At 35.1% G+C, this 15,705-nt stretch overlaps 3 protein-coding genes across 3 annotated transcripts in view; all 3 read right to left on the bottom strand.

Annotated features, from left to right (window-relative positions):
• Positions 1–358, bottom strand: part of LOC119836628 — a 7,822-nt gene extending 7,464 nt beyond the window's left edge. Inside the window, exon 1 of the mRNA XM_038362011.1 lies at positions 346–358. Within this exon, the coding sequence (XP_038217939.1) occupies positions 346–358 (13 nt within the window). The remainder of the gene's footprint in view (positions 1–345) is intronic.
• On the bottom strand, positions 303–5,876 carry LOC119836815 (muscle M-line assembly protein unc-89-like). The gene is made up of 4 exons (XM_038362289.1): positions 3,017–5,876; positions 2,512–2,723; positions 1,558–1,765; positions 303–645 (listed from the first exon to the last, which is right to left on the bottom strand). The coding sequence occupies exons 1-4, from the start codon at positions 5,772–5,774 to the stop codon at positions 515–517; spliced, it is 3,309 nt and encodes a 1,102-aa protein (XP_038218217.1). The 5' UTR covers positions 5,775–5,876; the 3' UTR covers positions 303–514.
• An 8,754-nt stretch (positions 5,877–14,630) lies between these two features.
• Positions 14,631–15,705, bottom strand: part of LOC119836627 (ELAV-like protein 4) — a 2,930-nt gene continuing 1,855 nt past the window's right edge. Inside the window, exon 2 of the mRNA XM_038362010.1 lies at positions 14,631–14,649. Coding sequence (XP_038217938.1) covers positions 14,631–14,649 — 19 coding nt within the window. The remainder of the gene's footprint in view (positions 14,650–15,705) is intronic.

Genomic DNA, 15,705 nt, shown 5'->3' with positions numbered 1-15,705 from the left:
CCTCTGAAATGGTTTTAATATGTACTAACTGCGCCCCGCGGTTTCACCCGCGTAAGTCCATGTCCCGTAGGAATATCGGGATAAAAAGTTCAGTAGTTTTTGCGTGAAAGAGCAACAAACACATACACATCCTCACAAACTTTGTCATTTATAATTCTAGCTGCGCCCCGCGGTCTACCCCGCGTAAGAATGTCGGGATAAAAGTTGCCTGTATGTTATTCCACTTGGCCAGCTGTTTACGTACGAAATTTCATTGCAATCGGTTCAGTAGTTTTTGCGTGAAAGAGCAACAAACACATACACATCCTTACAAACTTTCGCATTTATAATATTAGAAGGACATACCTTCTCTTGCCATAGCGAGCAAATGAGCTGATGGTTCGCCCGACGGAAAGCGATCACGAACTCACCACTACGTATCAATACATAGATTTATTTATATAAGAGTGGGTGTGTCTATATATAGATGTTTTCTTGTGAAACTAACCCTAAGAGCCCTACAAAGCCCTAGAATCTATTTATATAGAATTAAACTTACCTTAGTCAATCCATTAGCAGCTTTTCTAGATATTTGATAGCTGTACGCGGCTGTGAGAGGTGCCGAAGCTATCTGGGTAAGCGTTGCATATTGAACATCGTCCATTTCTGAAATAGTGCCTGCATTTATATTGGATGCCTTCCAACAGAGATATAGGTCAATAAACATGGATGTAAAGTGATATGTGTGCGTGCTGTTATTGTGTGGCGTTGAATTATTGCCACTTTATGTATAACGAACTTTTGGGAATATTTTATAGTGAACTAGCTGTGTGCCCGCGGTTTTGCTCGTGATGTCAAAGGAAATGAAAGTCGCGGAGTTCTACCGGTATAAATGCCGTTTTTATGCAGGTACTAGCTTTTCGCCCGCGGCTTCGCCCGCGTAGAATTCGCTTATATCGCGCGACATAGTAAGGAGTATTTTCTTCGCAATATAAAGTATGGTTTGTTCTAACCCACGTTTAGCTACATCATCATACCAAATTTCATCAAAATCGGTTTGACAATAACGAACTTGCATAAAAACTTTCATCCCCTCTTTCAACCCTTTCTACCCTTTTTTCGGGATAAAAAGTATCCTATGTCCTTTCCCAAGTTCAGTTCTATCTTCATACCAAATTTTATCAAAATCGGTTCAGTGGTTTAGGCGTGAAAGCGTAACAGACAGACAGACAGACAGAGTTACTTTCGCATTTATAATATTAGTAGGGAAGTAGGGATAAAAACTTTTTAACCTAATTTCATCCAAATCGGTTCAGTGGTTTAGACGTGAAAAAGAGACAGACAGAGGTACATTTGCGTTTATAATATTAGTAGAGGTCATTAATTGCCAATTAGTATCATACCGTATTAGAATATATTGTATGTTAATTTCTTAATCAATACCACTCATATTAAAATCAGATAATTTAAAATCTGTAGAATTCACAATATCTCTTGTATACATTATCTCAAATCTACCTACTAAATGAGAAACTATCAAATCTTAATAACAAAATCACCAATCAACGAAGGTCTCACCAATTCGTTCCTCATACAAAGAGGCCAACACTTCATTAATCTTCTCCGGTATGACAAAGCTTTCTGTCATCACCTTACTGGGCAGGCAGGGCTCCAGTCTACCCTTGGTCTGTTGGTACAGCACCAGTTTCTGGTAAAGGGCATATGACTTGCACCACTTTTGATGGGCAGCTGGCATATGTTCTGGGTGACCGGTACAAAATGCCACCTGAAATACGATCAACGTTATACGGCTTCGCATGCGTTAATTCGGAGTAATTTAATAGATATTATTATACTTATGAACCTTCCTCTCTATCAATAAGAAAAAACCCATCAAATTCGTTGCGTAGTTTTTCAAAGATTTAAGCATACAAAGGGACAGAGAAAGCAACTTTGTTTTATTCTCTCTAGCGAAGATTCTAGAAACAGTTGGGTCGTCTATATGAGTTAACCAAAAAACGTATCATAAGTAATATCGGACAGTTCCACATTGCTCATCGTTCTATGCGCTATCGTTTCTTGGTGTAGAATTGTTTTTAGTTATTAAAAGAAGGTTTTAATAGGGGAAAACTACGATGTTTAGCCATCTCCCTTATTGATTGGCTTGCTCTCATCTGTATTCCATTTCAAATATTAAATTATATATAACTATATAGTACCAACGCTATACGTAAGAAAAATTTAATGATTATTTTAACAAAAAACTAAACATTCAAATTTTCAGAATAAGACTAAGTTTAAATGGAACCATATGGAAGGCCACCTTTTCGAGGTAACACTTTCTGACACACTTTTAAATAAAAAAAGAATACTCAAATGCGTTTCTCCGTTCGAAAGTTCAGAGGTAACAAACACAATAAAATTACAGTCGAACGGTGAACCTCTCTTTTGAAGTCGGTTGAAAATACATACAAGAACACAACTCGTATTGTACTTGCAATATTCAGAATTTGCCAGCGACATCAAAAATACCTGTCCACATCCAGAACAATCCGTCAAGTGACCCTGCCTCCACTCTCTGCAAGCAGCATTAGCACAGATCCGAGGGTAAAGTAAGGCTTCTTGCTCCCACGGATGCAACTTTCGTTTAAGCATTTTCTCGGAAGACATAATCATTTGCATCCTAAGCAGTCTATAATCTTGGCCAGTGATGTTTTTCGCAGCCTCGTAGATGAACTTTTGCTCTAAAAATTAATTAAAGCAAATATGTTAAATGAATCTAAGCTAATATATTAATTAATATTATATTTTTTGTAGAAATAAATGTTTTCAAATTCAAGATTCATGTACTTAATCTTATAATTCAAAATCTTAAAAAAAAAGATATTAAATATGTAAATTGCTGAGTGTTTTTAGTTCCAACAGCCATATACAGGCGATATATATAACCGAACAGATACTTAAGGAAATGCTCAGCCATTTTTAATACTTTTTTATTTAAATAAAGTTCTCCCGAAAATTATAATAAGACACATACCTTTCAAGTGGGCTATAGTACAAATTGCGAAACACATAGATTGGTGTTTGGGCCAATCTTCATCCTTGTGCTTTTGGCTACAGTAAAAAATTAGGTTACAGAACGTGCAGGTCAGTCTCTTGGTCAAAACTTTATTGCAAACGTGACAAATATTCGGTAGAAACACTTTTCGAAAGCTGTATTCATATACAAAATCGTCGTTTTCATTTATTTTATATATATCAGGATTTTGTTTCGACTTATTGTGTGTCGTTTGTGATTCTTTCGATCGTTTATTTGTTCTTTCTATATCAACACAATCCTTAATTTTAACTTTCGCTTGCATGCTATTCGGCGGTTTATCTTTTTCTTTTTTGTAATCATCCTTATTCGATGATACAGGAATGTTGGGTTGGCCTAATAAGTTTTTTGGCTGCGACACAGGATGTTCTTTGGCCATTTCTTCTTTTCTATCTTCTTCTGGTTCAGTTATACTTATTTCTGGATTTGGTTGTATTGGTTTTGTTGTTTCTACGTCTTCATACACTTCCTTGGCAATCATTTCAAACGTTTTGTTAATATCCTCGTTGCTTGATGTCAAAGCGTCTTCAAAATTTTCAATTGGCTCATAATGTACTTCAAATGCAGAAGAGGAATCTGGTCGCATTTCAGTTTCATCGGTATTTGTAGTAGATTGCTGTTTCTCCTTCTTCTGTGTGTTTTCGGATTTAGTACCTTTATCCTTGGAAGTTGTATCTTGGCTGTCTTTATTTTTCTCAGTCGTACTACTACTTGAGCAAATATTTGTTGTGCTAGGCGCCTGTTCAGACGTATCCTTTTTTCCTTTTTTCTTTGATTTTCCTTTCTTATCTTTTCTTGTAGGACATACCGGAGGTGCGCAAGGACTTTCTGGAACGTCTTCTTTTGGTATATCAACATTTTTTAAATCATCATTGACTGGTGTAACTGAAGTGCTTTCGATAGGAGAGTTAACTGGACTATGTAAAATTTCTTGTTTAATGTCTACTAACTGTTTTTCAGCTTCTGTGTCAGCCTTCTCAATAGCTGTTAACTCAGCTAATGATTTTTCAATAGATAATTTTAACTCCTCCATCACATGTGTTTCGTTATCTGTTTCAGGTGAGATGGTTACATTTATATCTTCTTTTTTCAGTTCACTAATTTTTAATTCAGTTACTTCTACATCCAGAGGATCCATTTGAGACCTAACTTCCGGAGATTCGCCTGATCCTTGAACAACTGGTATTGACATGAAAATTGGAATCCCGAGTCTAACTTCATCTGGAGAATGAATTTCTTGAATTACCGTATTATTATTATTATCAAACTGTAGCTGACTACTTGAACGAGGGTAGTGGATGAAATCGGGTGTAATATTTGCATCTTCCAGTTGCTCAGGTTTTGTTTCATTTTGTGGCGTGACATCTATAATAACGCTAGGTGCCTTTTCACCGTCGCTTTGATCTGAGATTGATTTTGCAGATCTTTTCTTCTTTCTAGATGGTCGTACCTCTGTAAATGATGTATTTTCTGACTCTTTTATTTGTTCCTGTTCAGTTTGTGGAGCTGTATGAGTAGATTCTGTGTTTTTTGCTACATTTAAAATATTTTTACATTTTTCTTTTTCTGCATGAGCATGATCTATGCCAATGATCACGTTTTTTAGTGGGTGTTCCGTCTTTTTTATATTATCAGTTATTTTTGCACTCTCATCTTTATCTCTTACTAGAATATTATCTTCTTGATTTATACTTTCAATAACAGGAAGAGAGCTTTGATCAATTTTAGCATCTTCAGGTGTTGAATTATTATCAACATTACTAGTTAATTTTATATTCTTGTTCTTAGCTTTTTTATCTACAGGCTTAGCTATCTTTGCTTTTGGTTTAGGACTTGCTTCCTTAGACACTTCACTCGTTTCAACTGTAGGTTTTTGTTCAGACATTTCCTGCAATAACTCTATAGATTCTTCTTGTGCTTGTTTCTTTTCCTCGTCATGTTCTACTACCGAGGGTGAATGTTTTCTGTGTTTTTTATTTTTCTTTTTATTTTTTGCAGGTTGAATAGCTTCTATTTTCGCCTCACATTCATCTATAACAACTTCTGGTAGACTATCATTGTTTTGTGAATCAGGTCTTACTGTTTCATCGTGTGAATCACCGGGTTCCAATAACTGTTGAAAAGCAGAAATACATGCGACGTCTTCAGTTTTTGTGGAATCAGGCAGATGCTTCTTTTTCTTATGTTTCTTTTTTGGTGTACTTTCCGGCGTCTGGGGGATTGGATCGCTTTTAGTTGATATTTCAATATTTACTTCATTTTCTGTCTTTACAGCATTATCCTCTGCAACAAATTTTTCACCTTGTTTCTTTTTGTTTTTCTTTTTGCGACTAGCTGTTATTGGTTTCGTTTGATTTTCCACATCACTACTTATTTCCATTGAAGGCTCAGTTACATTTAAAGTATTATCAGTAGAATTTAGTGGGTCATCAGGTATCTTTTGCTCGACAATTGATTCATCCTGCTTTTTCTTTTTACCCTTCTTTCTTTTCGGCTTCACAGGTGTATCGCCAGTGGTAATATTTTGTTCCGTTTGCGGTACATTTTCACACGTAATAATTTCAACACTTTCTTTATTATCACATTTTTCTTCTTTCGTCACTTCATGTTTATCACTTATTTCACTAGTTACATTTTGCTCCGGTACAACATTCGCGGTTTTGACACGGCTCTTATTTTTACTTTTCTTTGCGTTCATTGCGACGTATTTAATTTACATACGAGTGCAGACAGTTAAAATATTCCAAATGTATACAGAAAAACGTCCGAGCATTTCTAAAATCGAATTACGTCTAATCGAATTGTGTGTCATTCGTTATTCTTGTCTTGAATTTAGCATGTATATACTAGAAAATGTCACGGCGCGGGATGTGGTGCAATTTGGACTTATTGTTACGGTGTTAGGGTTCATTTCGGTATGTAGGTCAGTAAATTTAAGATGTGTCAAGGAAGCACAGCTTGCCAAAAGTGCATTCATCTAGAGCTAGTTACGGATTTATAAATAGAGTGCATTTACTGACACGCTGGGTTCAATACTTTGTATATAAGATTCTTAAGAAATGTATACTACGGCTATGATCATTACTAGATGAATTTATTTCGAAGCAGAATTTATTTTTCTACCACTACCAGCAAAAGAGCAGGCGATATACCTGGTGTATACCTGGTGGTGGTATACCTGGTACCGCCGTAACCGCCTGGTCATAAGCCATCACCATGTTAGAAGCGTTGCGATTGATTTGCCGGCCTTTTAAGACCTTGTAGGCTCTTTCTTTGCAGATGTCCATCTAGGATTTACTTAACAACAACTGAAGAAGAGTATATTTGATAGTTCAAAGAAACAGTGAAAAATTTATGACACTAAACCAAGTGAAAGCGTCTGGTTATTTAATATCTATTATTTCTTAATAAATTGTTTATAATAATATAAGAACGCTTTCTTTCTCAACCGATAACGAAGCTGTTTTCACTGTCATGTAGTTTTATATTTCATTAATCATTTAATTTCTCATTGAAAATTAGGTCTAACTTTAAAAAAATTAATAAAACAAAAAGTATTTTTCTATGAAAAGTGTTATAAGAGGGATGATTTTTTAAAAGATTTGATCACGAGACGGGATTCGAACCCGCGACATTTTGCCAAACCGTTCAACGCCTAGTCATTCGGCCACCCGCGATCGTGCCTCAGCAATCGAATCTCATCTACTCTGTCGGTTTCATATACCTAAGGTACACCCCATCGTTCACAAAAATTGTATATATACCTACTTTTTACAATATTTAAATTAAAATATGTATAGATATGACATGCAAAAATGTAGTTTCAAAATTAAAGCATAATATTCACGTGTTTATAACGTGTTTCAAATAAAAATAACACATTGCACTCTATTAAAACTCTCCATTCAGTGAACATAAAACATTATAAATTATAATACCAAAAATAATTACAATAATCCAGCATAAAGCAAAATCTGACATTTTTGTACCGTTTGACAGGCGCACTTAACTCTGATAAAAGAAAAAAATATTACAATAAAATCTGACACAATCTTTGACCCTCTTACTTGTTGGTCAAGCGTGATCTGATAAGCGGATTTTGCCATGCAATTGTCAGTTTTATGTCAAAACAATAAGTGCTATAACAGTTTGGGAGAGCTCGTAGATTAATCGAGCGGCCCCCGTTTTAAAATGCTAATGAAGAAGGGTTGAAACACCCTTGAAAGAGTGTAAGAGATGCTGCAATGTTTTCAATAAACGAATTTACATTTTTACGACCTTGTTTTAGAATATTTTTAGTGTCTTAATAGTTTTTTTTGTGCCCAAGTTTAGTTACTAAAAGAGATAAGTACTACCTATGTAATTTTTTTATAAAAGTGCGAAGTTATTCCTCTATTTTTAAGTTTTATGGGGTATTAAGGTCCCACTTTTTGTAAAACTTTTCCAGAATACAAAATTCGTGTTAAAGGTTTAATAAGTACATGGATATATAATAAATAAATAATACATATCTTTGAAACATGTTGTAACCACAAGTACGACTAATAAATTCTCTTTTCATTACTTTTAAAACGAGCTGTAGTAACATTCATTGATAATTATTTATTTTCATTTACAAACAAAACACCTTTTCTCCGGCTCGTTTAAATGGTTTCAAGGATACATGAAAAACAACCAACATCTCCTCTGTATAGTAATAATGGAAATCTAGATCTAAATAATTCATCTAGCTCTTAGTCTAACACGTAACATGTCCCCAACTGGAGGGAGATAAAAGACACTGGCTAAACTAATTATAACTGCGCAAAAGCGGAACAAATGGCTGTGAATGTGTGGAAATGGAACTATTTTAGCACTTTTTTTTATAAATCACTAGCTGTTCGCCCCGGCTTCGCCTGTACATTTCCGGGATAAAGAGTATCCTATAGCACTCGGGAATAATGTAGCTTTCTTTTGGTGAAGGAAATTTCAAAATCAGTCTAGTAGTTTCGGAGCCATTAGGGTACAAATAAACAAAAAGCTTTTCTTTTTTTTATGTCATAGCGGGCAACTGAGCTGGTGGTTCGCCTGATGGTAAGCGATCACCACCGCCCATGAACATTCGCAAAGGTTGGGCCTCTGCGAATGCGCTGCCCGCTTTTTTGGGATAAGGGAAAAGGAATGGATTAACGACTGGAAAGAAGGAATGGACTGGGACGGGTGAGGAAAAGGAAAGGGCCTCCGGCTCCCCCACTCACCGCACGAAACACAGTGGCATGCCACTATTTCACGCTGGTTTTCTGTGGGGGTGTGGTACTTCCCCGGTGCGAGCTGGCCCAATTCGTGCCGAAGCGTGCTCGACTCCCACTCCGTAACTCCTATAGTAAGTAGTATTCGTCTTCATCACCCCATATTTGTTCCCACTGCTGGGACACAGGCCTCCTATGAGGATTCAGGCCATAAGGCTGGTTGGCAGATGTCACATGTCGTCGAACTTTTGATTCTTGGACATGCCGGTTTCCTCACGATGTTTTCCTTTACCATCAAAAACGTGGAAAATATCCGAATTGTTTGAGCCTTTCCCGAGTTCTGCAGTTAGCAACACATTTTTATAATAATTGACTGTGGGAGTCGAGTCGAGTAGAGATGGCTTGCGAAACACAATATGTTTCGTACGGTGAGTGGGGGAGCCGGAGGCCCATTTTCTTTTCCTTACCCTTCCCACTCCTTTTCTTTATTCCTCTCATCAATCCTTTTCTAATCCCTTCCCAATTAAAGTCGGCAATCCATTTGTAGAGTCGAAAGGCCTGCAATTGACCTTGCGCCTCTCCAAATGTTCATGGGCGGTGGTAGCGCTTACCATCAGGCGACCCACCAGCTCCATTGCCGACTATGACATAAAAAAAATAAACAAAAAATTTATAAAAACATACCAATGTATTAAAACTTGTATCTATCTATCTAAATATTTGTTTGAAAAAGAGCGGTTTCCACTATAATCTATCGTAGCACATGTCAGACGCGTGTCGCCCTACAATACGCGCAGAACAATGTTGTGTTGCGCATTTCGATGTCATTGCGTGACAAACATACAAAAAAAATTGTATCGAATCGCGCAATCTCCCTCGTAATGTGTTCAATGTGTTACCGTTATCGCTAAAATGATTATATGTTTTTAGGTGAGTTTGTTTTGGTTAATCTTTTAAATTAATGACATTTTTTTGATAATATTTCAAAATTATTCTAAGTCGCCTATTCAAATGAAATATAATAACGGTCGCCAGCTAATCCCTATATTTAAAATGTGAAAGTAACTCTGTCTGTCTGATACGCTTTCACGCCTAAACCGCTGAAACGATTTTAATAAAATTTGGTATGAAGATAGAACTGAACTTGGCTAATGACATGGGATACTTTTTATCGCGAAAAAAGGGTAGAAAGGGTTGAAAGAGGGGATGAAAGTTTGTATGAAAGTTCGTTATTGTCAAACCGATTTTGATGAAATTTGGTACGAAGATAGAGCTGAACGAAAAACTTTTAGTGCGCAAAAAATACTCCTTGCCATGACGCGCGATAAAACCGAAGTCCACGTGGGCGAAGCCGCGGGCAAAAAGCTAGTCCTCAATAAACTTAAAGGGAAAAGTCGACAGTGCGTTTAAATTATATGTTAGCTGTTTCAAAAGAAATACAGTATCCTTCTCCTCACCATTCCCAGTCCATTCCTTTATTCCATTATCAAACCTTTCCTTATTCCTTATCCCTTAAATGTATCGCATTAGTATAGGCACTACCTCTGCTCGGTTCATGGACGGTGGTGATTACTTACCATCAGGCGACCCACCAGCTCAGTTGCCCGCTATTTTTTTTTATGTTACAGTCGGCAATGGAGCTGGTGGGACGCCTGATGGTAAGCGCTACCACCGCCCATGAACATTTGGAGAGGCGTAAGGTCCATTGCAGACCTTACGCCTCTACAAATGGATTGCCGACTTTGCTGGAGGATGGGCGATAGGAATAATGGAAAGGATTGGGAAGGGTAAGGAAAAGGATATGGGCCTCTATTATATTCTATGAAATCCTATAAATATTATAAATACGAAAGTTTGTAAGGATGTGTGTATGTTTGTTGCTCTTTCACGCAAAAACTGCTGAACAGATTGCAATGAAATTTGGTACGTAGACAGCTGGACAACTGGAATAACATATAGGCCACTTTTTATCCCGATATTCCTATGGGATACGGACTTACGCGGGTGTAACCGCAGGGCGCAGCTAGTAAAAAAATAAATTCTTTCTCACACGCTCACGTTATTGCCCCACTAATCTCTTCTATATATATATATATATATATATATATATATATATATATATATATATATATATATATATATATATATATATATATATATATATATATATATATATATATATATATATATATATATATATATATATATATATATATATATATATATATAAAATTTTCGTGTCACAATGTTAGTTAAGATACTCAGAAACAACTGCACCGATTCTAATGTAATTTCCTGTGCATATCGGGTGGGTCTGAATCAGCCAACATCTTCTCATACCCCTAAATGATAAGAGTTAGGCAGAACAGCTGTAGTATAAATATAAAGTAAGTGATAATGTTTGTTTAGTCGTGGGTTTGGCCCCATGTCCCTGGGGCATGGGGGCAAACGAGTTTCGCATCTGTTTATCTTATACATTTTTTAAGAACAAATAATATATACTATTACTAATTGAACCTAGGATTTCACTTTGGAAGTTTTAGAAAATCATTTTTTTTTGTTCCGTGTACTAAAAAACATCTATTATAAACGAGATTAAAACTCAGCAGCATAAACATAAAGTTGAAATTAAATAAGCAAATATCTATCTTGTGTGAAATTCTATTACCAGTCCTATTTTTTTCGAAAATAAGCCTAACAGCGGTGAATTTAAGGAATATTTTCGCATACTACATTTTTTGCTTTAAATTATACACTTCGGTGCATGCAAAATTGAGTCATACATCTTGAAAATAGAGTCGTATTTTGCAGAAAACCGTGTTTATTAGGGTTGTTATAGCTTTTTCAGTGCCCGCGAGGGTTGTTTGTTTCCGTTGCGTTTTAATGAATAAAACATAGGGACCTTAGGTTTAGTGGCTGTACTATTCTGTAGCGGGACCAGGTTCAATTCCTGGTGGTCCAAATAGTAATGAATCCATGTTAAAATCTCTTTTCTTGGTTTTAAAGAGCGACTAGTATAAAGCATAAATACAGTTTCGTTTAAAAAAGTATTTAATTAAATCTGATGTGGTAATGTTCATAAAAGCATTGATTTCAGTATTAAGTTTAAATAGGTTCTTTATATTGTATTATATTTTTCAAATATTGCCATAATCAATTTATAAATAAGTTCTTGAAAATAATTCTGATATTGCAGAAAAAGAATTTAACTTGTATTGTTTCAACCAGGTTTATTTTGTGGATGAAATCTCTATGGTACATGGACTTCTTTCGTTATATTAGTATTTCTTGTGCTCTTGCTCTATCTAATCTGAGATAATTATTGAAATTTTCCTTATTTTTGAAAAATCTTTGCTTTCTCAAAGTAAATGTATGTATTTTTACTCTTTCGCACGAAAACCACTGATGATATTTGACGATATTTAGCAATGATATGATGATAAGGCAAAATACTTAGGCTATAGAAATGCTTGCTTATCCTCTAGCGTTTTCATTTATCTTAGTGATAGACTATTCGATTCAACTAAGAATAGGATTGACTTACCGCCATATTAACGTCATACTTGTTCTTCACGTCATACTTCAAACACCAATAAAGTTTGTATTTAGCTTTCTTGTATCAGGCAAAATAAAATAAACCGTTATTTAATCCTACTTCCTACTAATATTATAAATGCGAAAGTTTGTCAAGCGAACCACCAGCAAAATACTAGCAGTCCGTTTGGCTTCGTCCGTAGCACATATACAACCTACTAGTTGTGCTCAGCAGTTTCAATATCGGGATAAAAAAGTTGCCTATATGTTATTCCAGTTGTCCAGCTATCTTACTTAACATTCCAAATTTCATTGCAATCGGTTCAGTAGTTTTTGCGTGAAAGAGTAACAAACACACACACATCGTTACAAACTGTCACATTTACAATATTAGTAGGATAGGATAGGATAACACAAGGGAATCTTTTAGTTATTTTATAAGAGCAACTACAGAGTTTCTTGCCGTCTCTTCTCTGTTGAAACTGCTTTCCGAACCGGCGCTAAATGTTATAACTGTGTAAAATGACGATTCAAAGAAGTTTTATGTGTAAGTATTTCATAAGAAGTCTTATTGAATACATAAACGTTTGAGTTTGAGTTTGAATGACGTTCATATCCAATGGTTCTACTATACTATAGTATTTATGTTATCTATGCCAATGTTAAAAGTATTTTTGTAATATATTGTAGTATATAAACAGACAAACTCCTCTTTTATTATAGATTAGCAATTAAATACATTTGAAACTTACCAACAAAACTTTGTATCAAAAGTGTTTGCCAATTATTTATGATTTTTTGTTTGTGTAACCGTATCGCGTATGAACGGACACCAACCCCAATATAATCAGGATAGCAGCCACCCTCTCCCTCCGGTCGTTCACCCCGGCTACGAATCTATCAATAATATAAATGGATTTACATCAAAACCCAACAGATACGACATCCGTCATAGCATTTAAACCGTCTAGAACCTACTGCAGCCATTCTCAAGACGTAAAGGGCTGTTATATTTGTCGTCAACGCCTGTCTGTCTGTTTGTATTTGGCTCTAATGGATGAGCCGATTTTGATTAAGTTTGTCTTGGTGAAAATCGGTCAAAAATTGCGGCCTCCACAAAATATCGGATTAAATATTTATTCAAAACCCTTCAATATGGGTATCAAACGAAAGGGATTGACTAGGAAAATGCTATGTCAAATTTCAAATTCAAGATTTTCAACACAACACAACACTTTGATTCGAGAGGATATTTAAATTTTATTTTATAATGATCTCACCATCTCACCAAACTCAACAAACTTCTATATCTTATCACACCAATATTATAAATGTGAAAGTTTGTTTGAATGTTTGTCCGTCAATCACACATGAAATTTTGTATACACACAGGGAATGAACTGACTTAGGTGATAAGATACTGTTTATCCCGATTAATGCTCCCTTGGGGTAAAACAGGAATCTTAATATCCGGGACGGAGACGAGACGAGCGTCTAGTATAGACATAAAACTAATATTTACCATTTTTTATATAAAAATATTAGCAAGTTTATTACTATATAACTAAATGGTGTATTATACATATATTAATATATTATATGTTATATATTATTTATCACATTGATCGAAATAAATTGCCGAAATCACGCCTTAATATAAACAATGTAAATGAAAACAAAAAAATAGTTTTTCATTGAAATTCCCTTAAAATACACGATATAAATTATTGGTGTTTATCCGTGTACGCAGTAGTGTGCACCTGTAGTACCTGCTCTATGCGCGAGGGGAGACCTACCCCTAAAAGGGGCTAACCCCTAACTAATATTTAGTAACTTAAAATAGTTTCTGATTATCTATTTTGTGCAGTATTGTCTTAATTGAGAAATGAATAGATAATATTTGTAAAATTTTGTCTAAAAATATATGCAATTTTTTAATTCTAATACATATATATAAATTACGTGTCACGTTGTTTGTCCGCGATGGGCTCCAAAACTACTCGACCGACTTTAATCAAATTTGCACACCATGTAGAGTTTGATCCAACATAAAATATAGCATAGTTTATATTATTTCAATTACGATAAATGACTATCCGGGCGTGTAGCTAGTTATTAATAAAAATGAATACTAAAAATGTATGTAAAATTTTGAATACATAATAATTTTGAATATATATCATCATATGTAATGTTTTAAGTACTTTAAATAAAGTCATAGCGGGACTTAACTGAGCTTCTAGTCTGCTTGACAGTAAGCGATCACCATCGCCCATAAACGGCCATGAAGGATCTCCGATACGACCCCAACGTAAGGCTAAAGACACCATAGTCGCTTATATTCGAACGAATTCGCAAACCCACGAATTTGCACGCTGGTGAGTAACCTGGATAGAAAAGGCCACTGGCTACTCATGCATTTTACTAACACTTCCTGATGCACACCAATCAACACACACACACTCACTAGCATCCACACATACACATATACACACACCCATCCACACAATCATTGCACACACTCAGGTTTTTATTTTATTTGTTTTATTTCATTAATTTCTATTTTACTTCTTGTCTATATCATATCAAGAAAATTATAAATATTATGATGTATTTTAATTAAAGGCATACTAATATAACTGTAGTAAGGAAAGAAGCTGGTGCCTGTCCACACAGGCGAGTTCTTTGAACTCAGCCTAAAACGGGTGCCACTTATCACATTTATTGTAAATGTCTATTTTTAATGAAAAAATCTTTCCTGTCATAATACACGGAATAATGAAAACTGTAGGCTACTGAGGTAGAGCCGTTCTGTTATTAGCATTCAAATTGTTTCAGGCTTTTAGGGTTGTCAAAACACACTTCCATTTATATTATCATTAATCATAAAGCTGAATTGATTTGTTCGTTAGTATTAAAGCGCTAAAGGAAATTGACTAATTGAAAAAACTAAATGCTTTAACGTTGCTTTACATATAATATATAAGCCACGGCGGACCGATAGTCTAATATATATTTAAATTATTGAATAGAATTAAAAACAAGCGTAGTTTCAATAGCAGAGAAGTCTAACACACAATGATCTAAACAATTTCTGTTGCTGTTTTTTCACACCCAGTCAACCAGGACGAAGCTGAGCCAAAAAGCTAGTCTTTCATACATGCAAAATTGTTGTGCCCGAAATTAGTAAAGTAAAGAAAACCGAAGCGTACACAACGGTACAAAGTTTAAAAATACAATAACAGTCTATATTATAATCACTTCACTATCACTCGTGAAAAATAGATGACATCTCCACTACATAGTATAAAACAAAGTCGCTTTCTCTGTTTATCCCTATATTTAAGATTGTTGATTCGAAACTGGATTTTGATGCTTTTTTTTAATAGATAGAGCGATTCAAGAGGAAGGTATATTAGTATAATAACATCTATTAAGCTAATCCGAATTTAACGCGTGCGAAAGAACTAGTATTCTTAATAAATAAAAAAAAGGTGTGTGTGCGATTCACACATGATAGAAGTGAAACTCCAATAAATCGTCAAAAGAATGAATAAAATAGTATGTATATTTCTGTCTCATTCTTTGCCGGCTTCATTCTACACATTTTTGTATTTGTGTCTCTTACCTGTCGTTTTTCCGTTGCATCAGGTTTGAAATCACAACGATTCTAAAGAAGTTTCACTTCAATATATACATAAATATTAAAAGTGACAACCCTATTGATTCTCAAGCACTCTTGAACAATTTAACTTGCAAATAGCGAGCCCTGTAGGCTACCACTTGTTTAAAATTGTAAGTAGAACTGGCTTATTGCAATCGAGCCATTTTTTAACTTTTTCATTATTGGCTCTTTTTATATGTATT

The sequence above is a fragment of the Zerene cesonia genome, chromosome 25 (genome assembly GCF_012273895.1).
Source record: "Zerene cesonia ecotype Mississippi chromosome 25, Zerene_cesonia_1.1, whole genome shotgun sequence".
Lineage (NCBI taxonomy): Eukaryota > Metazoa > Arthropoda > Insecta > Lepidoptera > Pieridae > Zerene > Zerene cesonia.
This window is presented reverse-complemented; position numbering and strand designations above follow the sequence as displayed.